General features: G+C 40.6%; 2 protein-coding genes across 2 annotated transcripts in view; one reads left to right on the forward strand and one right to left on the reverse strand.

Annotated features, from left to right (window-relative positions):
- Positions 1-1656, reverse strand: part of LRRC17 (leucine rich repeat containing 17) — a 37999-nt gene extending 36343 nt beyond the window's left edge. The window contains exon 1 of the mRNA XM_066353910.1: positions 1505-1656. The gene's annotated coding sequence lies outside the window, so the exon portion shown is untranslated. The remainder of the gene's footprint in view (positions 1-1504) is intronic.
- The window catches only part of FBXL13 (F-box and leucine rich repeat protein 13), a 273369-nt gene that overhangs the window by 167756 nt on the left and 82797 nt on the right, over positions 1-22816 (forward strand). Inside the window, exon 12 of the mRNA XM_066353904.1 lies at positions 1435-1564. Coding sequence (XP_066210001.1) covers positions 1435-1564 — 130 coding nt within the window. The remainder of the gene's footprint in view (positions 1-1434; positions 1565-22816) is intronic.

Raw genomic sequence — 22816 nt, forward strand, 5'->3', positions numbered from 1 at the left:
GCCTGCCTCACTACTCCTTTCTCAGAATTAACTAAAGGGTTGTTAGAAATGACAGCCATCCTCAGAAAATTGTACTTTACTCAGTTGAATCACAAGGATATACTCGTGAGAGAAGAAAATAAAGCATTTCCAAAACTTTGGCATAGCTGTTAGTTAATGAGAGGGCCCGGGAGAGGGGACGTGTCTTCCGGATGTGAGTGCTGCCTCTTCCCTCCAGCCCCGCCCACCCGGCCGCTGGGGAGCCCAGAAGGCGTCCCCTCTGTTCTGTTGAATCTCACTCACACAGCAGTTACCAGAGGAAATCTGTGCCCTGGAACAAATGATTTTCTATGGAATGGAAATCACTGTATTGTATAAATGTTTTTCAAATTTTAGGAATAAACTTGATTAATGGTCAGTGCTTGCATATCTTATTTCCCATTGATGTGATATACACTTCATTTATTTGTGGCTTTTGCTGGACAGAGAGGCACCTTCTTTCACTTTTGTCCTTTTTGTTTTCTCATTTGCTGTTAAACTGTTGCAGATCACTAACCAAGAGCATGTTGTTAATTTCATTACAAGAGCAGGCAGTAGTGGGAGTTCTTGTAGTTTTAAAACTGCCAGGCTTAAGAGCACTTGGAAAATTGTCCGGAGTGTTCTCAAACTGTGAGCCCCCACATGGTTATAAAGGTTAGTCCTAATTACCTTCCTTTTTCCCTGGAAGTTCTCATTTTGGTCATGGTGGTAATGCCATGTTTAATCGGTTTCAACTCCAGTGAGACTGATAGTCTCTGATGTCGTTTTTATTCCTTTCATATGCTGCCTACTCATGTGCAGACTGTTCTTAACTGATTTTTAAGCTCTATCAGTCTTTCTTTAACTATAGTTATGAAACTGTTAAAAAGTCATGCATATTCAAATCTAGTTTTTCAAACAATTTGCTGACCATGTCCATTTTAAGAGCCTGTTGTGTTAAATTTTACCTCTCTTCTGCCCAAGTCCTCATTTCTATATAACAGTTAATTGCAATTTAAATGTTTACAAAGGGTTTGTTTTTCTAAACATTTTGCACATACTGTGGTGCTCCAAAGAAAAAACCTAAATGCAACAATAATGCAAACTCTGTAAGTTTGCTTTCAAACACAAACTAACCTCCAAACAATATGAATGCACAAACCTCCCTGCCCCCAAAACTTTATCTCAATCAGCTTTCTTAAAAATCTAAGCATATCTTTACTTTCATTTGAAATGTAATTATGCATTATCTGATATGTTACTGCAATCTCCTTTACTTAACAGGAAGAGAATTAACCATAAGGTTCAACTGTTGACAATTTGCAAGGAGAAAAGATTCATTTACAGTTTAAGTTCTTTGTCATAGTGGCTTCAGAAAGTGTGAGACAACAGCTCTATTCACTTTCCTTTCTCTCTCCTCTCACCCTGTCTTTTCAGGCACTTCCACAATTTACAGAATCTTAGTTTGGCTTATTGCAAAAAGTTCACAGACAGAGGTTTACGGTACCTGAATTTGGGGCATGGATGCCACAAGCTCATCTATCTGGACCTTTCCGGCTGCACCCAGGTTTGTCTTTTCAGTCTTCTCTTTCCTGCAGCAGGCTAGGGAGTCCTCCCGAGAGCGGGCGGCATCCAGTCCTCATGTTATACTAACGCTGGGCTCAGACTGCAGCACACTATTCAGAGGTTTTAAATTACATGGCCACAGCTGCTTCGGTTTCCCCCAGAATTGCTACTATAGGCTCTTGGCTTCCTTCCACTGGAGTGTCACATCCACAAACAGGCAGAGCTCATTGGATGATGAAACAGACCATTTCTGTACAGATACTCTGAACAGTTGTAATACCAGAGTCCAAATCTTGAAATTTTAGAATTGCTACCAAGATACAAACAAAGGAAAACCTTTTTGAAGGAGAATTTACAATGAACTTTCTGAAAAGTCAGTAAGCTCCCACATGGGCTTCCAAAGCATAAATAGTGTTAGGTAAAATGCTGAAAGTAAAATTTACATGTATAAGAAAGGAAATACAACAAGGATTGTAATCTTAAAAATTGCATTTTATGCTTAGACTAAATAACATGCAGATTTCAGATCTACATGGGGAAACAGTTAAGTGTGAAAAAGCCAGATTAAGTGCCCTGGCTGGATAGTTCAGTTGGTTAGAATGTTGTCCCGATATGCCAAAGTTGCGAGTTCAATCCCTGGTCAGGGCACACACAAGAAGCAACCAATGAATGCATAGATAAGTGGAACAATAAGTCAGTTCTCTCCCCTCAGTCCTGTTCCTCTTTTCTTAAAATCAGTTTAAAATTTTTTAAAGAAATAATTAAGGAAATTTGGGCAGAAAATAAGATGGAGTCATAGAGGGCAGGACATAGACTGTGGAAGTAGCTGCTGCCTGCCTCATTGATAGTTTTTTCTGCTCTATTTTAGTAGATATAAGTCATAGCTCTTTTAACTTCTGTTCTTCCACTTCTCTGTGTATTTTATTGATGTTAGTATCAGAGTACATTCATCATTCTATAAGAACATAGCACAGATGAGACCTGGGTGAAATATTGATAATCACCATTTATCGAGTTGTTACTCTATGCCAGGCACCATGTCAGCGCTTGACACAGATCACATTTATTCCTCATGCAGGTGCTGTGTAGTATGTGTTTATGATGCTCATTTAGAAATGAGTGGGCCAACGCTCCCAAAGTTGCACAGCTGACAAAAGCCCATGGTGCTGGTGCAGTTACAAGTGCCTGTTGGTTGATACCTTGGTTTCATGGTTACTAAGCAGTGAAGGGCAAGAGGGGGAAAGAAGGGAGACTCTAAGCTAGGGCTGAAACAGCTACCATTTGCTTTTTTAATGTAACTTGCTGAACAACAACTACCATCACTCTTATGACCCAGATGGTCTGACCGTTCCCTCCAGTGGACTAAACTTTAGACAGGCTTCTTTCTGAGTCTTGGCCCCTAACCTCCTTTTTTAAAGTGCTTATTTACTTTAGAAAACTTGCAGTTGTACATTCTTTCTTTGTTCCTTTTGAGATGTAAACTTTTAAAGAGCTTCTCGCCAAATATACAACCCAGGACAGTCTTCCTCAAGTACCTGGGAGCCATGCTTTGAAATGTAATCATTAAGGGAGATAACAATAGCATTTCCAGTCTCTGTGCAGAGATGGAAGACTAACTTTGATATAAATGTCAATTAGCAAATACAAATGGCCTAACTCATTAGAGAAAGTATCTGCAAATTCAGGAATAATTCAATGTGCTTGACATATCCCACTGATGCTCTTCCCCCTAAATATACTGCTCACAAAAAGTAGGGGATATTTTATCATTCATATAAATTCTGAAATATCCCCAAATTTTTGTGAGCAGTATATATATCCTCTGATACTTTCTACTAGTTCACCCTAAGCTTAAAAACCTTCCCCATAAGTGTGACTTAGTACCTCCTTGTTCTTCTCAGTTTTCACAAAGTAATTTTTAAAGCAACAACACACAACACAACACAGACACACAGATACACATAAACATAAACATGTCCTAAGGATAAATATTCTCAGACATAGAATAGTCTATACTCTACCCAGCAAAGCTATTATTTAGAATCGAAGGACAGATAAAGAGCTTCCCAGACAAGAAAAAGCTAAAGGAGTTCATTGTCACCAAACCAGTATTACAAGAAATGTTAAAGGATCTTCTTTAAGAAGAAGAAGAAATTTTAAAAAGATCAAAATATGAATAATAAAATGGCAATAAGTACATATCTACCAATTACTTTAAATGCAAATAGATTAAATACTCCAATCAAAAGACATATGGAGGCTAAATGAATAGCAAAACATGACCCTTACATATTGTTATACCGTGACCAGTGAGTTCCACAAAGACACCAAAGTTACAGAAGAATTTCAAAGAGGAGTTTATTATTAAGCCGGCTGGCTGCATGGGGGTTCAGACTCCAAATCATGCAGCCTTGAAGAGTTTATACAGGCTAAAGTCACAAGGAATTTTAACAGCTGCGACAGATCACAGAAGCAAAACTAGCAGTTAAAGCAAAACTAGCAGCTGATCAGGAAGCCCCAAATCAGACCTTGCTTGCTTAGTTTGCATATATAAAAATTTCAAAATGGTGATTATTAGAAGGCATATAAAATGTTACAGAATACAGGTTTCCATGTAAGGGGCTCGTGATCTCTTTGTATAGGTCACTCTCATGACTCCAGGATGGGAGGGTGAGTCAGAGGATTAGTGTGGGAATTTTTAATTAAGGTACATAAACATTGTTTCTTAAAGGCTTTTACAAAAAGAGAGAGGAAGGGGTTTTCAGCTAAGTTCTATCTTCTTTGCTCTGTGTAGCAAGTGGCACCAGTCCTTCCAGAGAACTACAGGAAGTAGTTAAACTATGACTAGCTGACACAGTTGCCCCTTCAAGTTCTTCTCCTTGCATTCTTTTTGTTAGAGGAGGGGTAGGCGGTCTGACTTTTCCTTTTTAAAATGGCATTGCTAATGCTAACAGTTTTCTGGTTTCTTGGCACCTTGTCACAATATGTTGTCTATAAGAGATTCACTTCAGATTGAGAGACACGGACTGAAAGTAAAGGGATGGAAGAAAATATGTCACGAAAATGGAAACAAACAAACAAAAGCTAGGGTAGCAATACTTAACCCAGATAAAATACTTTTTAAAATAAAGGCTATAACAAAAGGCAAAGAAGGATCCAGTAATTCCACTCCTGGGTATTTATTAGAAGAAATCTAAAACACTAAATCAAAAAGGCATATAAATCCATGTTTACTGCAGCATTATTTACACTAGCCAAGGTATGGAATGAATCTAAGTATTCATTAATAGATTAATGGATAAAAAAGAAGTGGTGCATACATATATACAATGGGATAGGAGTCAGCCATAAAAAAACGAATGAAATCTTGCCTTCTGCAACAAAATGGATGGATCTAGAAGGTATTGTGATGAATGAAATAAGTCAGTCAGTGAAAGGCAAGTGCTGGATGATTTCACATATATGAGAAACCTAAAACAAACAAACAAAAAACCCCAAACAACAGAACAGGAAAAAATTCCAAATACTCAATAAGAATAAATTGTCTCTATATTCATATATACCGATATATTATGTAATTGTATACATATTACTGAACAAGCAAATTCGAAATGTCCTGAAATCTCAGAGTTCATATATAATAAACTTTATAGAGGTATCCCTAAATTTAACATTATAAAATTTTACATGACATTATTGATAATAAGGAGTGAAGCTGAAAGAAGCTTTTCTATGCTATAAATTTAAAAGTTCTGATTAATCTTTCTAGAGGAAAGAATTATCCTTTCATTTCGCATGTAGAAAATATTACAGAATATCAAATTGTTATATAAAGAGGCCATCAAAGGGTGTGTAGCTAAAAACATGGATAAAAGTATGACAAAGGTGTGTTAGTAAGTTAATTAGTAAACTACAATATACTTAAAAAGAAAAAGAAGAATTGATAGGAGAAGTTTTAAATCAATGACCCTGAACCTAGATATGCATGCAACACACACACGTCTGTCTTTACATTTTGAGCCAACATTTAAATGTTGAAGTTTTCACATAAAAATCTAGACTTCCAGCTTCTCTTTAAAAACTGGAAGAGCTAGCAAACATACGCCTGTGTTCCCAGACGCCGTCAACAGGCTGGAACTGAGTCAAGCCGCGCTCCCTTGAGTGGAGCTGGCACCCCTGTGTGACGCCCTCTCCTCAACGCCATAACGGCCACGCATGTGTTCACACCCAGAACGCTGCCACTTAATTGCATCGTCTACCTGTCCTCAGGAGCTTTAAGCTTGGTCTGAATGTATAAAGAATAGAATTATTTTCCTGATTGTGCTTTAATTAATAAGTCTCAAACCACAAGGAAGTTAATATTTCACAACATTATACAAAATAATGTTGATTTATTTTGTTCATTCCTCTTCCATTTCAATTTGTTCATTTAATAATTCAACAGAGATTTTACTGTGTCAGACAATGTTTCAGGCACTGGAAATCGTGCCATTCAAAAGCGAGCCCCTTTAGGCCCACGGAGAGTACGAAACGGGCTCATTATTAACCATGGGTATCTTTAAAATGGCTGCTGCTGTAGCTTCAGAAAGAGTAGATGGAATTGAATGTCACCGCTCTGTGGGACTTCTGTCCTTTGAGGGTACTCTGTCTACGTCCTCAGCTCTGAGTGTGAGAACAATCTCAATCTTTCAGGCCTAGTCGCATTACTATGACAGCACAGAAATGATTTCAAAGAAGGAAAACAGACAATTCACAGATTTTTCAGGTTCTCCCCTTGGAAACCCAAATCTATTTTCTTTTTATGCTAGAAATGTTGCAGTATTAAGTCATGTATTAATATACCTGACCAAGAAAAAAGGTCCTAATTAAACGGAAAGACTTGAGGGTAGAAGCTGACAGTGAAATGCTTTTCCCTGGTGTCTGAGTGCCTGCTGTGTACCGGCACCGTCGTTAGCGCTCCCGTCTTCCGGGAATTCTGGGTCAACATACATCAAATATACAAGGGCCAAGCTTTCATGTAGTCGAGGCTGCCCCCACAAGAAAGATGTATTTATACAATATTGGGGAAAAATTTTAACTGTACCTGTTAGAAGAAAATAAATTAATGGATAATGGAGAATTGCAAAGAAAAGTAAAAATCAGTTACATAGCCCTGGCCGGTTGGCTCAGCGGTAGAGCATCGGCCTAGCGTGCGGAGGACCCGGGTTCGATTCCTGGCCAGGGCACACAGGAGAAGCGCCCATTTGCTTCTCCACCCTTCTGCCACGCCTTCCTCTCTGTCTCTCTCTTCCCCTCCTGCAGCCAAGGCTCCATTGGAGCAAAGATGGCCCGGGCGCTGGGGATGGCTCTGTGGCCTCTGCCTCAGGCGCTAGAGTGGCTCTGGTCGCAACATGGCGACGCCCAGGATGGGCAGAGCATCGTCCCCTGGTGGGCAGAGCGTCGCCCCATGGTGGGCGTGCGGGGTGGATCCCGGTCGGGCGCATGCGGGAGTCTGTCTGACTGTCTCTCCCTGTTTCCAGCTTCAGAAAAATGCAAACAATAAAAATAAAAAAAATCAGTTACATATATTTTAGAACTATTCTGCATTCCTCTGGGACTGGAAGATCACTGTAGGTGTACAGGGCAATGTGATGGGTTTCTTAATGAATACCAGCACTTGCAAACGCACCTGCATGCCAACATCTGTGATGGCACCGAGCTGATGCCTGGGCTCCGTTTCTCCTCCTCTAAGAAGCTGCTGTTCACTCTCCGTCCAAAATCAGGCTAGGGCTGCCCCCGCGAGATCTCGATTGCAGGCCTCTAACCACACACTTGTCACTTTGAATTTTCTAGCTTTCTTTTTTCACTTAAAAAAAAAAAAACTTTGCGGCCCTGGCCAGTTGGCTCAGTGGTAGAGCGTTGGCCTGGCGTGCAGAAGTCCCGGGTTCGATTCCCGGCCAGGGCACACAGGAGAGGCGCCCATTGCTTCTCCACCCCTCCCCCTCTCCTTCCTCTCTGTCTCTCTCTTCCCCTCCCGCAGCCGACGCTCCATTGGAGCAAAGATGGCCCGGGCCCTGGGGATGGCTCCTTGGCCTCTGCCCCAGGCGCTAGAATGGCTCTGGTCGCGACAGAGCGACGCCCCGGAGGGGCAGAGCATCGCCCCCTGGTGGGCAGAGCATCGCCCCCTGGTGGGCGTGCCGGGTCGATCCGGTCGGGGGCATGCGGGAGTCTGTCTGACTGCCTCTCCGTTTCCAGCTTCAGAAAAATACAAAAAAAAAAAAAAACAAACTTTGCTTTTTTTCCTTTTCCATGTTAAACATACACAGACACAAAGATAAAAGAAAAAAATTTGAGCCCTGGCCAGCTGGCTCAGCGGTAGAGCATCAACCCAGTGTGTGGATCTCCTGGGTTCGATTCTCTGCCAGGGCACACAGGAGAAGTGCCCATCTGCTTCTCCTCCCTTCCTCCTCTCCTTTCTCTCTGTCTCTCTCTTCCCTTCCTGCAGCCAAGGCTCCAATGGAGCAAAGTTAGCCCGGGTGCTGAGGATGGCTCCATGGCCTCCACCTCAGGCACTAGAATGGCTTCAGTTGCAATGGAGCAATGCCCCAGATGAGCAGAGCATCACACCCTGGTGGGCATGCCAGGTGGATCCCGGTCAGGCACATGCTGGTATCTGTCTCTCTGCCTCCCTGCTTCTCACTTCAGAAAATACAAAAAAAGAAAAAAAAAAAAAAAAAAAAAAGAAAAGAGAGAGAGAGAGAAAAAAATTGAATTACCTAAAAATCTGCCACCTAGAAATAACAAACATTATTGGTAAAAAACGCTTTTTGGTCTTTTTTTCTGTACATATTTATATTCTTTTAAGCTAAAATGGATTATATAGTACACATCTCTTTAATGTAATATTCTATACAGTGAACACCTATTTCATTGAATATTTTTCTGTAACTTATTTTTAATAGCTACATAGTATTCTATTGCACCAAAACACCAATATGTATTTCACTATTCATTATTGGCCCACCATGTTTTTCTATCATCAGTAAACTATGAGGAAAATTCTTGTAGCCAAAACTTTGCATATGTCTATGCAATTTGGGAGGACAAATTTTTAGAAGTAAAATGATCAGAAGGTATAGCTATTTTCAAGTCCATCCATGTTTTACAAAGTTTGTCAAGTTATACTTAATTATAAATGTAAAATAACATTTGGTGTCTTTATAAATCTTTTGGCAATTTGATTTTGAAGATGATATTTTGTATTTTTAATTAGTATTTTTTTGATAACATAAGTTTAAACCATATTCGGATACTTAATATTTATTGGATGATAGCATTTTTATTCCAATAGGCTGCCATTGTTAAGATATTTTTGAAATTAATTAAAATTTTTCTTTTAAGGCCTGAGTGCAATATATTCTTTAAACTGTTTTCAGAGGAAAATAATCTATATTCACTAAACAAAAAATTCTGGTTGAGTCAGTTGAACAAATTTACTCAAAATGATAAAATCTAAGCTTATACCAAACACAACTTTTGAGAAACCGTGTGTAAACACAATTTGGGAAGACTTTCTGGAGATAAAATGGTTTCATCGCGTAAAGAAAGTACCCTTTCCAATACTCCCGCGTCCATAATCTGGGACATTCTGTGATAGTGAATGGGACCCCCTCGTTCTCTGCTCTAAGAAATGCTGTGTGACCTAACTCACGGCGACATTTATCAGGTGTTTATTGAATATTTGGAATAAATAAGTGAAACGGTTGTATGAACTATGTAATGAACTGTATAATGAACTCCTGTAAGAGATATTGGTAGATTTCCTTTGCACCTCAAGCTTTTTTCCAGGAACTCTCCTCTCTCTTGCGTTTCTGTGGTGCAGTCACTCATGGTACCATGAGAGCAGTATACCATAGTATTGGGTTCATGGGGCCTGGGGCACTTGCATTTTAATCCTGAGTTTGCCATTCTCTAGTTTTGGGACTGGAGCAAGTTACCTAAGCATTCTGTATACCTCAGTTCCTTATCTACGAAATGGAGAAAATATAGTTTCTACCTCATAAATGTGTTGTGTGAATAAAATGATTTAATACAGATAAGAAGATTAGAACAGTGGTTGCATATAATAAGTGCTTAGTCACCATTAGTTATTATTATTAGAGTATTGGTGGTATTAGTATTTTTCCACACTAGTCACTTGGCCCAGGCCTAGACAATCCTAAATTTCATATACAGGGGCTGTAATTTTTCTAGGAAGAGGATGACCCTAGCAGAACAATTCAGAATCCTGCTAGGTATTTAATATTGGGAAAAAGAAATTCTGTTTTCCCTGAGGTTGCAGGGTCTGGAGTATGTAAGTCCAGCCTGATTTGTGGTTTTCTTGCCCAAGAACATGGAAGAAATTTGTCGACAGTGGAAAAGAACAAAACCAACGCAAAAAAGCCAGCTTTTGAGAAGGAGAGATGACATATTGTTTAGTGGATTTTCAGTTAGACACACCATTCATTCCCTTTCTACCTAAGCTAGTTTATTTTTGGTTTCTATCACTGCAACTGAAAGAAACTGACAATTGGTAAGTTGTGATTCCTATTTAGCCTTTAGTTGAAAGAGCAAAAATACTTCTGATTAGGCTTGACAGAGAGCCTTACTCCAGAAAAGAAGACTAAGACCAAGAGAGAAAGTTGTGACGGTTTCTCATAGCTTTCCATATACTTAGGTTCTACCATGTATCTGAATTTGTTGCTTTGAGCATGATCTGTGACTGACCACATGCAATCCTTAACACCCAAGAAGCCAGATTAAACCTGCTTTCTGTTTTGCTGGCACTGAGAACTGGCCCTAGTGAGTAAAGACATTCCCTAATGACCTTTTGTCACCCCCCCCCCCCCCAATGCACAATGCTGTGAACATTCATGTACATCTGTTTGGATAGACACGGCCCAGATTTCTGTTGAGTATACACATAAGAGTCGAATGGCTGGGTCATAAAGTATGTATAGGTTTGGCTTTCATTGATAGTGTTAATTTCCTAAATTGGCTGTGTCAATCCTAATGACATTTTTATGATTTAGAAAGCTGATGTGGGTGTGATTTCTGTGAGGAAGCTAATACTGTGGCTTTCCAACCCCTTAATCATAGAGGGCCCAGGATTCAGTTCTAGGTTCACTTTTCTTCTTAGCCTACAGCTGCTCCACTGGTCATCTTAACTAGAGAATGTTTTTAAATACCACCTCCAATAATGAGCATATATCAAACCATTAGATGTATGTATATATACACATATGCACATACATGTTTAACATGTATGTTTATATATAGATATAATGTATATTTTTATAGAAATAATATATGTATATATGTATAAATATACACACATATATCACACAGACTTCTCTCTTAAATTTTATACTCATATCTAAAAAAAAAAAAAAAATCCCTGCTCTAAAGAATAACTCCTGGCCCCACCTTTGGCCTTCCCTAGCTCTATGTTTATAGTTGCTGAGGACAAAAATCTCAGACTCATCTGTTTTGGATTAAATTGTATCCCCCTCCCAATTCATATGTTGAAGTTCTAACCCCTAGTACCTCATAATGTGACCTTATTTGGAAATAAGGTTGTGGCAGATGTAATTAGTTAAGATGAGATCACTAGGTTGGGCCCTATCCAGTGTGATTGATGTCCTTGTGAACAGGGGAAATTTGGACATAGCCACATGCATATGGGGGAGTGCCAGGTGAACGTAAAGATGGCCATCTGGAAGCCAAGGAGAGAGGCCTGGACCATATCCTTTCTTCCATTTGAGGGGACCAACCTCAGAGGGAACCAACCCTCCTGACCCCTTGACCTTGGACTGTCAGCCTCCAGAACTGTTGAGCAACAGGTTTCTGTTGTTTAAGCCACACAGCTTGGGGTAGTTTGTTGCAGAAGACCTAGCAAACTGCTATAATATCCTGACTCTTTTCCCTTTCTCACTCTCCACATCTACCTGTCAGGAAGTCCAGTTGTCTGTTACTTCAGGATTCATCCCGGATCTGATCCCTTCTCACCACAGGCACAGCTGTCACCCCGCTCAAAGCCACTGTCATCTCCTGCCTGGATTATTGTGATGACCTCCTACTGTTCTCTTTGCATTCACTTCTGCCTCCTACCAGTCCACTCTCAATGCAGCATCTAGAGTGATCTTTTAAAAAAAATATTTTTATTATTTTTTATTGGTAGATGTTGGTCAAATAAAATTTTAAGTATGATATATATGTTTGCTCACCTATAGTTTGCATTGGGTGTGGGGGACAGGCTGTAAGCAGGCAGGGTCGTTATAGCCTAAGGCTTAGTTTTCAGACTAAGCCTTTCCCACTCTTTTAATGCTAAGATCTTTTCTAAACTAAGCTTTTCCCCACACCCTTGACTATTGCATGATGTGGGGTGGTGCACTCTCATGATGAATCCCATTATGCCTCAGATAAGTGACTTTGTATCAGAGACTTCCTTTTTTGTATATTGGATTAAAAGTTTTGATTTCTACACTATAAAACGAGGCAAAGGAGCCTATGCTAGAGGAGAGCAGAGAAAGGCCATGTGGAGGAGAGGAGAAGCAGCCAAGATGGCGGAGTGCTGAAGGAGAAGCCAGTTTGAGCAGAGTTTGTGCAGAGAGAAAGAGATGGGGAACAGAGGTGAATAAGGCTTATTTGATTCTAGGAAACTCGGATAAGTCATGGCTTTGGGAGCCCTGAATGGAAAGAGAAGTGTTTTCCCACTGTGTCTATTTCTTGCCCGCTGGGTGCAAGCTAGGATTAAAGCTAACGGCCCACCAGTTCTTGGCTCCATTGTTTCACTACTGTCTGTCTGAATCAAATTCGAACCTGCATGGGCCAGGCAGCTGAGATGGTGGCTGTGGCTACTGGCTACACAGTAGATTTTAGAGAGACAGAGAGAGGAACGGAGCTAGAGAGAAGCATTCATTCATTGTTCCATTTAGTTGTGCATTCATTGGTTGCTTCCCATATGTGCCCTATCAAGAATTGAACCCCCAACCTTGTCTCAGCACTATGCTCAGCCAACTGAGTAACCAGCCAGGGCTAGAGTGATCTTTTAAAAACCACATCATTGTCCTCCTTCTGCTCAAATACCGGGCAAGCCTTTCTATTCACTCAATAAAAGAAGAATCTTGAAAGGACCTCCAAGACCCCATTTAATCTACCTCTTTCCCCAGTTGCCTTTCTGCCATCACTTCCTAGTCCTCTCTTACAAATTCTGCTCCACTGGCTTCCTTTTAGCTGAAAGAAACACACAAGGTTTTGCCTTAGGGTTTTGTTTGTTTGTTTATGAATTTGTTTGTTTGGATTGGCTCTTTTCTTTAGCTGATACTCTTCCCGTAGTTATCTATATGGCTAACTTCCTTACCTCCTTTAAATCTTCCCTCACATATCCCATAACGAATGAATGGATGGATAAAAAGGCATCATCTTAAAGCACTCCAAGACATCCACATTAGTTTCCTGTTCATATCAGAGCTCTCTAAATATGTTCTAAATATTTTCCATTTCTTTAAAAATCTAAACATGAAATATATGGGTATCATTAAAAGTTTTAATGAAGCCCTGGCCAGTTGGCTCAGTGGCAGAGCATCGGCCCAGTATGTGAAAGTCCCAGGTTTGATTTTCAGCCAGGGCACACAGGAGAAGCGCCCATCTGCTTCTCCACCCCTCCCCCTTTCCTTCCTCTCTGTCTCTCTCTTCCCTTCCCAAAGCCGAGGCTCCATCGGAGCAGAGTTGGCCGGGGTGCTGAAGATGGCTCCATGGCCTCGGCCTCAGATGCTAGAATGGCTCCAATTGCAGCAAAGTAACTGCCCAAATGGGTAGAGCATCGCCCCCTTATGGGTATGCTGGGTGGATCCCGGTTTGACGCATGTGAGAGTCTGTCTGTCTGCCTCCCTGCCACTTCTCACTTTGGAAAAATACAAAAAGAAAAAGTTTTAATGGAGAGGACAAAGGTATCCCATTTGTACATGAGAAAGTGCCAAGTAGGAGGGCAGTGATACCCAATTATACTTTTCCCGTATTCTCTGCTCTGTGTGTACCTCCAGGGAGTCTCCTGTTGATGTTCTCTTTGGGTAGCCACTTTCCCTGCAGATTCATGCATCTCTGTGTGTAGCAGTCAGTGGGCTATAACACCGTGTGGAAAGTCAGGCATGGAATGACCACACCTCTGCTGGGAAGTAAGACTGAGGTGCATCCCAGCTCAGGCTGAAACACAAATTCCAAGGAATCAACAACTCTGAACATGGAGGACAAAGGGAACCCATGAAGAATGGAGAGTTTGGACCCAGATTCAGAGTTATATGTTAAGATTTAAGATAATTAAACCAGAGAGTAGAGAGCTGCAGTAGGATGTCTGCCTCTCTACTTCCCTTGTTCACCAGGCTTACCCTTTGCCCTCTGCCTAGACATCCTGATACTGTCCCTTTCTCCCTTCCATCGGGTTAACTTGCACCATATCCTTTGAGGCTCAGCTCATTCACAGCCTTCTCTAGGAAGCCCTCACTGACCCTTGCTTTTCCCCAACTCAAGCTGTGTTATGATTCCTCCTGTGTGTAGTTCTATCATTCACTGCACTTTTACGAAGCGTTCTCTCTGTAAGCAGTGGTCTGCTCTCCTCTCCTTTGTGAGCTCCTTGATGTCCAGAATGATGCCTTATTTATTAGTATATCTATATCCTCAGCACGTAATACAGTATCTGGCACATAGTTTAATCAGTGTTTGATGAATGAATGAAAATGCAGCCAATTTTAAGGCATGGCTAACCAGGTGCTTTAGGTGAAAACTCAGCAGGTCTGTTAGGCAGCCGAGAAGGTGGCAGTCTGCTGGAGCTAGGTCTGATGATCTTTCTTGGTAAGGGAACTATGAAATAACTAAAGTGGAAGTATTTTTCATCAATTATTCTTTAGTCACTACACACAAGTCAAGAAAAATGAAAAGGGACAGCATCCCAGAAATGTTCAAATGATTGGAATACTCGGTGCGATAATAATGGTTTATCAGTAATTCTTGTACTGGTAAATCTCCCTGGGACCCATGAATCTTAAAGGTAGGCTATGTGAACTGCAGGCTAGAAAATCCCAAGGTCATTTCGGTTCTCCCTAGGCTACATAAAATCCAAATTCCTCTTTCAGAGAGGCAAAGATCATGGAAGGTTTTACTTGTCCATTCTGGGGTTTGTGGTGGAGGTGGGAGAAAGCCACAGAGGCACAGCCAGGAGTGGGTGTGCTAGCCCAGTGGAATGAGACTGCGTAAGCAAAGCAAGAGTGAAAAGGGATCTCTTTCTCTCTCTCTGTCTCTCTGTCTCTGTCTCTGTCTCTCTCTCTGTCTCGCTCTGTCTCTCTGTCTCTATGTCTCTCTCTCTCTCTCTCTCTCACACACACACACACACACACACACACACACACACACACACACACACACACACACACACACACACACCGGAAGCCAGTGGATGGTGAAAGGAGCCCCAAACTGAAGTTAGAAGAACCAGGGTTTAGTCCTTGCATGCTATTGACCAACTGTGCAGCCCTGGACACGGGCCTCTCTGCCTCAGCTGCCTTGGCTGTAGAATGGCTGGATTGGGCTATGATCTCTCAGGTCTTTTTCAGCTTTAGGATTTGGTGTTTCTGTATGATGACTAACCAAGGTAATCAAAGAAGGAGCAAGATTGGGTAAAAAGAATAATGAATTTTATTTTGGAAAGGCTGAATTTGAGGTTCTCGTGCTACATCTGGGTGTCAATGATAACTACTTGAAACTGGAAGTGTGGCCCGTGGAGCAGAGCTGAGAGTGGAGGCTCTGTTTCAGCTGTTTATCAATGAGGGGTGATAGAATAATAAGAGTTGTGCGGCCAGCTCAACCCCTTGTAAATGAGCAGATCACATACCCAAATGAACTGGCAACATTCAAAATTATAATTCACTTATATTTATTTGCTTCCATTTTCCTTTATTCTATATTTTAATGGATAGTAATAATTGTATCATTTGTTGGGCATTGACTATGTACTAGGTATTGAGGAAAGTGCTTTGCATTTATTAGCTCATTTAATCTTTACAAATAACTATATATCAACTGGGTATCTTAGTCCCGCTTTAGAGATGTGGGAACTGAACAGTGGTGTGAAGTAAATGTGGAGCAGGCGCATGGGAGCAGGAAGGCCTGGTCTGCAGTGGTTGCTGAACTCCGTGGTATAAATACTCTCACCATGGCCTGTTTGAAGCTACTAATGAGAGTCATTGCACAGGGAGCTGGAAAAATATGTGCAGTCGTTCCCTATTATGTAATATTTTTACCATACAGATACGATCAACATAAATCTCCTCAAGAGCACAGATAATGGTGACGTGTAATAAATAATTAGGGAGCGATGACTTAGAGTATGAACTACCTTTATGGAATTTATTGAATTTTAAGTTAATGTGATATTATTTTAAGCTGTCTGTATTAAATAACTGGCTTGCAGAGCTCCTAAAAATTTAACTGTCTGTCTAACAAGCTAGTAAGCTGGCTCCACACCCCACTGAAAATGATGCTAAGACAGGATGAGCAACTTGCCTAAGGTCATACAGAGAATGCCTGGGTCAAGATTAGAACCCTGATCTATCTAATTCTGAAGGCCATGCTGTTAACCACTACATTCTCATTTGTAAAACTGTAAAGTGATGTGTACTACATATGGTAAAAAAGGAAAAATTATTGTTTCATTTTCTATGTGAAAAACATATCTGTTCTTAAATGTCATAAAAAAGGAGGAGGTCTAGTGGAAAGCAGTCATGAGTCAGAAAAATCACAGTGCAATTTCTCTTCCTCTGGCCAGTTCGTGTCCCTCAGTTTCCCTGTTACTTAAAGGAATGTTTCGTGTCCAACCTGCGTGAGAGAAAATATACAACAATCTATGAAAATCTTTTTATGTTGCTTGTAGATAGAACTCCTAAATTTGAATGGTTCTTATAATTATTAGTTTGAATATAACTTTATGCTAGCCATACTGAAAAACAAAAATAAATAAATAAACACTTATTGTTTACCATCATAGCTCAATGTGATATCTTTGTAGGCAAAATGTATAAGGATGTTTAGTGCGTTAAATAGTAAAAATATGAAACATCTGGCAACAATTTTTAGATTTGGAAGAATCAGATGACAAAATGATAAATCTCAGGGGGGTAAGATCATGTTTCCCATTCCTGAAAATGGTTTGAAAAATTTTAAATGTTTTATGAAAAACCATACTTATTTTAGTTTCTTCCCTGTTCCCTATCTTAAGAAGAGACTTACACACAGAATTTCATGAACTGTTCACAAAATTCTACTGAGGTTTTGGACCTGGGTAAAGCCTGTGGTTAAAGTTGCAGCTACGCAGTCACCATTTAGTTCGATAAATCTAGACCAGCAATTTTCAATCGTTTTCATCTCATGGCACACATAAACTAACTACAAAAATTCTGTGGCACACCAAAAATATATTTTTTACAATCTGATGAAAAAATAGGTATAATTTTGATTCATTCATACCAGAGGGCATTGTTATGTTGGCTGTGGTCATCTTTTTGTTTGAGAGTTGGAAGGAAAACAGGTCAGTGCCCCTGACTAAATGGTATTGCTAGTTTAAAAATTCTTGCTGCACCCAGCACGTTACTGTGCACCGGCTGAAAATCGCCTATCAAACAGCTCTCTGGATCTTGTGTTGTAAGAAGAAAGTATTATGGTTGTGATTCTCTCAAAAAGGAAATAAAGCTCTGTACCGGGAAAGCTGTGAGTAATTTGGCCATTGGGTGAGGAAAAGAGCAAGACAGTGTACTGCGGACAAGAATGATGAGGTTTGGGAGGGTGGGCTCACGCTGCGGACCGCAGTCCTGAGTCACCACACACTGAGCACACGCAAAGTTGACGCGCACGCTTGCCTTCCGGGCATCTGTCCACTTCACTCATTTTGTGTTCTTGTTCCTCACATTGGAAAATGAACTTTTTTTATGTTTGGCTCTCCAATGTTTTTAAGTAAATTTGGTAATCTTTAACAAATGACCGTATTGACTGCCTCCTCCCTTTTTGGAACTACTAGTTCTAATTTACATTTTACAAATACTGTATTCAACAACTACGTGGTCTATTAACAAACCTCTGTTGTCTCATACTGTGTGCCAAGAACCATGCTGTACTGTAAAGGGCATGACGGAAAAGATGCTGTCTGTGTTCCTCGGCAGGCGTATTAACATGTGCACAGTTAATTAATTATCTCAGGAGGCAGAAGATACAAGCCATGGGAGGCTTCAGTGCTCTGAGATGTAAGAGGAAGAAACAGCTCTGTCTGTGGTGATTAGGGAAGGCTACCTGGAAAAAGTGCATCAGTGAACACTGAGGAGGGGCTGGCCATGAAGAATATATAGTTTAGAAAGTACAGGATCTTCCAAAGAAAGAGATTAGCAAAATCTTAAGAGGGATAATAACTGGGCTTCTCTTCCTGTCACCACAGAAAACACAATATGTGCCAGTAAAATCTTTTCAAGCCCTCTTAGCACAGGCCTGGGGAAGGGTTGCTGTTGAAGATGCTTGTGACATATCTGAATATAATAAAACAGAATGTTCCATGATGTTTGGGGAGAAATCTTTCTTTCCCTCCAATAATTCATTCCCCTTGGTAAGCCAGGCTTCTTTGGGGTCACTAAGAGGTTGTGAAGGATATATGGATATGACTGACATCATCGCATTACCCATTAGTCATTGGCTACAGCACTGCAGAGTGAGAGAACAGCTGGAAATGGGACAGGAACACCGCTGGGGCCGTGTTTACCTAAGACGGTATTCTAGCTGTCACAGAGGGTCATATATATATGTCTTTCTGTGTTGCTGAGCTAGTTGATTCAGAGGCAATGTTGTAAAGAAGGAATAGAAAGTGGAAGCCTGGTAAGATGTTATGCTCACTGAGACAAGTCCCTACCTTCTTTTCACCCTTTTCAAGTGGCAGAGAGGGATCTGAGCTTGACCTCCATTTTTGTACAGCTCACTCACAACCCATTTCCTTCACAGACAGCTCTGCCCTATCGTGCTGATGGGTTGGGACCCGCCCGGGTTGGGACCCACCCAGAGGCAGATGGAGAGGATTCTCCTGCCATCACCAAAGCTTCTCTACCCCAACCGGCACAGTAGCTGTCTGCTGGGACTTGAGATTGGAGCGCCACTGATGCGCCTGGTTCGCCCAACTTCCTAACTGATGGGAGGGAGTACAACCAGCAAAGAGCTGAGTGGCAGGGCTCCAGCTGGTGTCAAAACTGAAGCCAAAAATCACCTCACAACTAAATAAAGAGAGATCAGGTCCAAGTTCTGTGAGAATCCTGCCCAGAAAATGCACAGCTGTCAACTGTAACAAGGCCTGGTATTTTAACATGGTAAAATGTTTTGCTTTTTCCCTTAGAGAGGAATTTTTAATTTCAGGCTTATATCCTATTATTTCAGGGAAGAGTAAGGACAACTAATAGTTGGTTGGCTAGAAGATTCTGGAAAGAATATTTGAATCATAAAATAGCCAAGCATCTTTATGGATGTCCTAAAATAAACCGTGTAGAGAACTAAGCATTTTATGCCAGGACAAAACTAAAAAGCTCTTTCTCAGAGGTCTCCCTGACCCCCTCTTCTGGATATATTCTTATTGGTTATTAGCACGGAGTTTTTGGCTGCATTGCAACATTCATTCATTCATTCAGCACTTCATGAGCATCCATACTGTGTGGATGTAACACTGTGTCCAACACTGGGGACACATGGTGATGACTATTCATAAGGAACATGGTCTCAAACCATACATCTCTGAAGACCATTTCTTCATGGGTGTAATGTGAGGGATGTGTTAGCATGAGCTCTCAAGACCTTGTGCCTCTAGTTCTTGAATCTTTATTTTTCTGTGAGAGCACAATGCACCCAGAATAATAACAGGAAAACTGGAACCCAACATTCATGCCAGACACTGGGCTAACTGACCATTTTTATATCCATGGCCCCCTTTTGTTTCCTCAATAATCTTCTAAAATAGGTATTATTATACCCATTTTAAAGATGAGAAAACTGAGTGTCAGAGAGGTTGCATTGCCTTCTGTGATAAGTGAGAGAAGCAAAGCCAAACGCAACCCGAGCTCTGCTGGCCAACTCTAAGCCCAGCACTCTTCCCTCCTTCTTTGTTCTCCAGATTTCTAATGTTCATTAATCAACCCTAGACTTTTCTTCTGGAAGTACTTATGGAAATGTTATTCAAGAATCCATGGCTGTATAATACAAAATACCTCATTCTTGCCTTATGGGTCTTCCATTCACTTTCCCTTCCTCCTTACCTGTGAGTGTTCTCATTCATCCCGAGAGTGCCACTTCACTCGACCCAGTCTCCCACTGCTTTGCCTTTGCTTGTTCTTTACCTTTGACTTGGAATCATTTTCAATCTTGTCTGTAGCAATTTCTGCACTCATTCCCAGACTTTGTCTTACTCCAAAATTTAATTCATTCAGTCCCTTATAGTTGTCCAATACAGAAAGAAGTTTTAAAAAAAGTATAAGATCATCTCTTTGGGGAAAATAAGATATGCACAGATTGTAGGAAAGAATTATGGGCTAAAATAAAGAGTTACAGACTTGTAAGGTTAAGAGAAGGAAAATAGTAGGATAGGGCTGGAGTCATTGGAACTTGAAGAACAGTTGAGGTTTGATTAGATGAACAGAGAGGCAGGGAGAGGTACAAGGTCAGAAAAAAACAACAGAGAGATCAGCTGACTGTTGGAGAAGTAAGATATCTTTCTGGCTGGAGCAGCTGGGTTTGAACTCTGGAAGCTGGAATGGGACAGGTATTGAAGAATGTTAATCAGAAGGAGTACTGGATCAAGACTTTGAACATCTGTGTTCCTGTTCTATCAATGTGTAATCTGGGGAAAATAGATCAAAGGGTTTGAGTTTCTATCCCCCACTAGGTGGAGGCTATCTCAATCTACGGAAGTCTGAGCTGTCCAGAGGAGCCTGCTGCCTTCTCTCCTGCTGGCCCTACCGCCAGCCATTCTGTAGTGTGTCGTTATGTGTGAGTAGTCAGTTATGAGCTGAGACTTTCTGCAGCATGGTATAATTGCATTTACTTGGTGGGAACTCTAGCATTGCTGAAAAACATGATTTCTCACAAAGCTACATAAGTTAAGTAATAAAATTTAGGTTATACACGTTAAATAATATTCATATTAAAAAATAGAATGCCTCCCCTATCAATTTAATAATTTATATTTAAGAAACTGAATTTCTCTAGTTAAATATCTGGGATGGAGATTCAAGGGCTTGACGTTTTTTTGTTAACGTTACAATGAGAAGCAACAACAAGATCTTAAGGCCTCCTTTTTAGTTTGTCTGGTTCAGGGCAGTTGGTGGTGCTAGATAACATGGATGGTCTCAAATGTGTTGATCCAGATGAAAATGTGGCCAGGCAAACTCAGACGATCAGCCAAGGTGAAACAGGCAGGAGCAGACAACATCAACCATTAGCTTTGGGAAACATCCAAAGTCTCCAAAGTAGCTATAATGGTTAATTTTATGTCAACTTGAATGGACCACGGGGTGCTCAGTTATTTGGTTAAACATTCTGGGTTTGCTGTGAGGACTTTTTTGGGATGAAATTAATATTTAAGTTGGTAAACTGAGTAAGAGCAGATCACGCTCCTCAGCATGAGTGGACCTCATTCAATCTGTTGAAGGCCTTAATAGAACCAAAAGGCTGGGCAAGGGAGAATTCACTCTCTCTGCCTGACTGTCTTCAAACTAGGATATCAGTCTTCTCCCGCCTTTAGGCTTATATTCAGGCTGGGATAATACTCTGCTCTCCTGGGTCTCCAGCTTATAAACTGAAGGTCTTGGGGCTTCTTAGCTTTTATAACTGTGTGAGTCAGTTCTTCATTATCTATCTGTCTGTCTACCTACCTACCTACCTACCTACCTACCTACCTACCTACCTACCATCACTTCTATTGGTACTGCTTCTCGGCAGAATGCTGACTAATAGAGTAGCGATGAGATCTGGATCAAAAAGTGAAGGATCAAGGCAGCAGGTCTCTCTCTGGAGCCAGTGGTAAAGCTCTTTTGTTTCCTAAGTACAGTAATGTAAGCTGCTCTTCTTAAGAAGCTATGTAGTTTGACAATTAAAAGTACATGAGCTCTAGCTGATTTTCTCAGTAGATAGAGCGTTGGCCCGGCGTATGGATCTTCTGGGTTTGATTCCCAGTCAAGGTGCACAAGAGAAGCAACTATCTGCTTCTCCACCCCTCCCTATTTCCCTTCTCTCTCTTTTCCCTTCCCACAGCCAGTGGCTCAACTGGTCCAAGTGTTGGCCGTGAGCACTGAGGATAGCTTGGTTGATTTAAGCATCGGCCTCAGACAGAGGTTGCTGGGTGGATCCTGGTCAGGATGCAGATGGGAATCCGCCTCACTATCTCCCCTCTCACTTAAAAAAAAAAAAAAAAGGAGTATATGAATCTGCTTGGACTCATATCCTGGCTCCACTATTTATGAGCTAAATTACCTTGAATATGTTACTTAACTGCTCTCTGCTTCATCTTTCTCATCTGTAAAAATGGAGACAATAATATACCTACCCAACTGGTGATTCTGAGAAAAATATAGGCCAGTATAAGAAAATTGTCTAAAAAAGTACCTACATACAATTAGTATTACTTAAATGGCAGCTATCATAAACCTTCCTGGACTTATTGAGCTCATCTTGAACTCTCATAGAACATTCTAGGTCTTTTAAACAGCAACTTTTTCTTCCATTCTATGATTAAGGAGTGGGGGAAAGAGAGATTCCATAAATATTTTCCTGAACTTTACCAGAAAGTCTTTGGAATCATCCAGCAGAAGATAAGATACTTTTTAGTCAATTATCACTCACTGGCTTGGCTTTTCAATAAGTTCAAAGGACTACGTTCTAGAGCAGAAGTGCTCAGAGATGCTCACTCTAGCACATAGTAGAGTTTTCCAGGTATGTGACTAGAAGCCTACACTGTAAGAACTAAATTTCCTTCTTCTTTTTTTAAAATAAAATTTTCTGATTATAAAATAATATATTTTTATTAAATAAAATGTTGAAAACACAAATGTTATATGAAAGAAAATAAAAACTATCTATAATCCTAACATCCAATGATAAAAAGCAAAGTTTTGAAATATGTCTTTCTGGTTTTTGGTCTATATGCACCTGACACATATTTTTTTAAACAAAA

This window comes from Saccopteryx leptura, chromosome 12 (genome assembly GCF_036850995.1).
Source record: "Saccopteryx leptura isolate mSacLep1 chromosome 12, mSacLep1_pri_phased_curated, whole genome shotgun sequence".
Taxonomy (NCBI): Eukaryota; Metazoa; Chordata; class Mammalia; order Chiroptera; family Emballonuridae; genus Saccopteryx; species Saccopteryx leptura.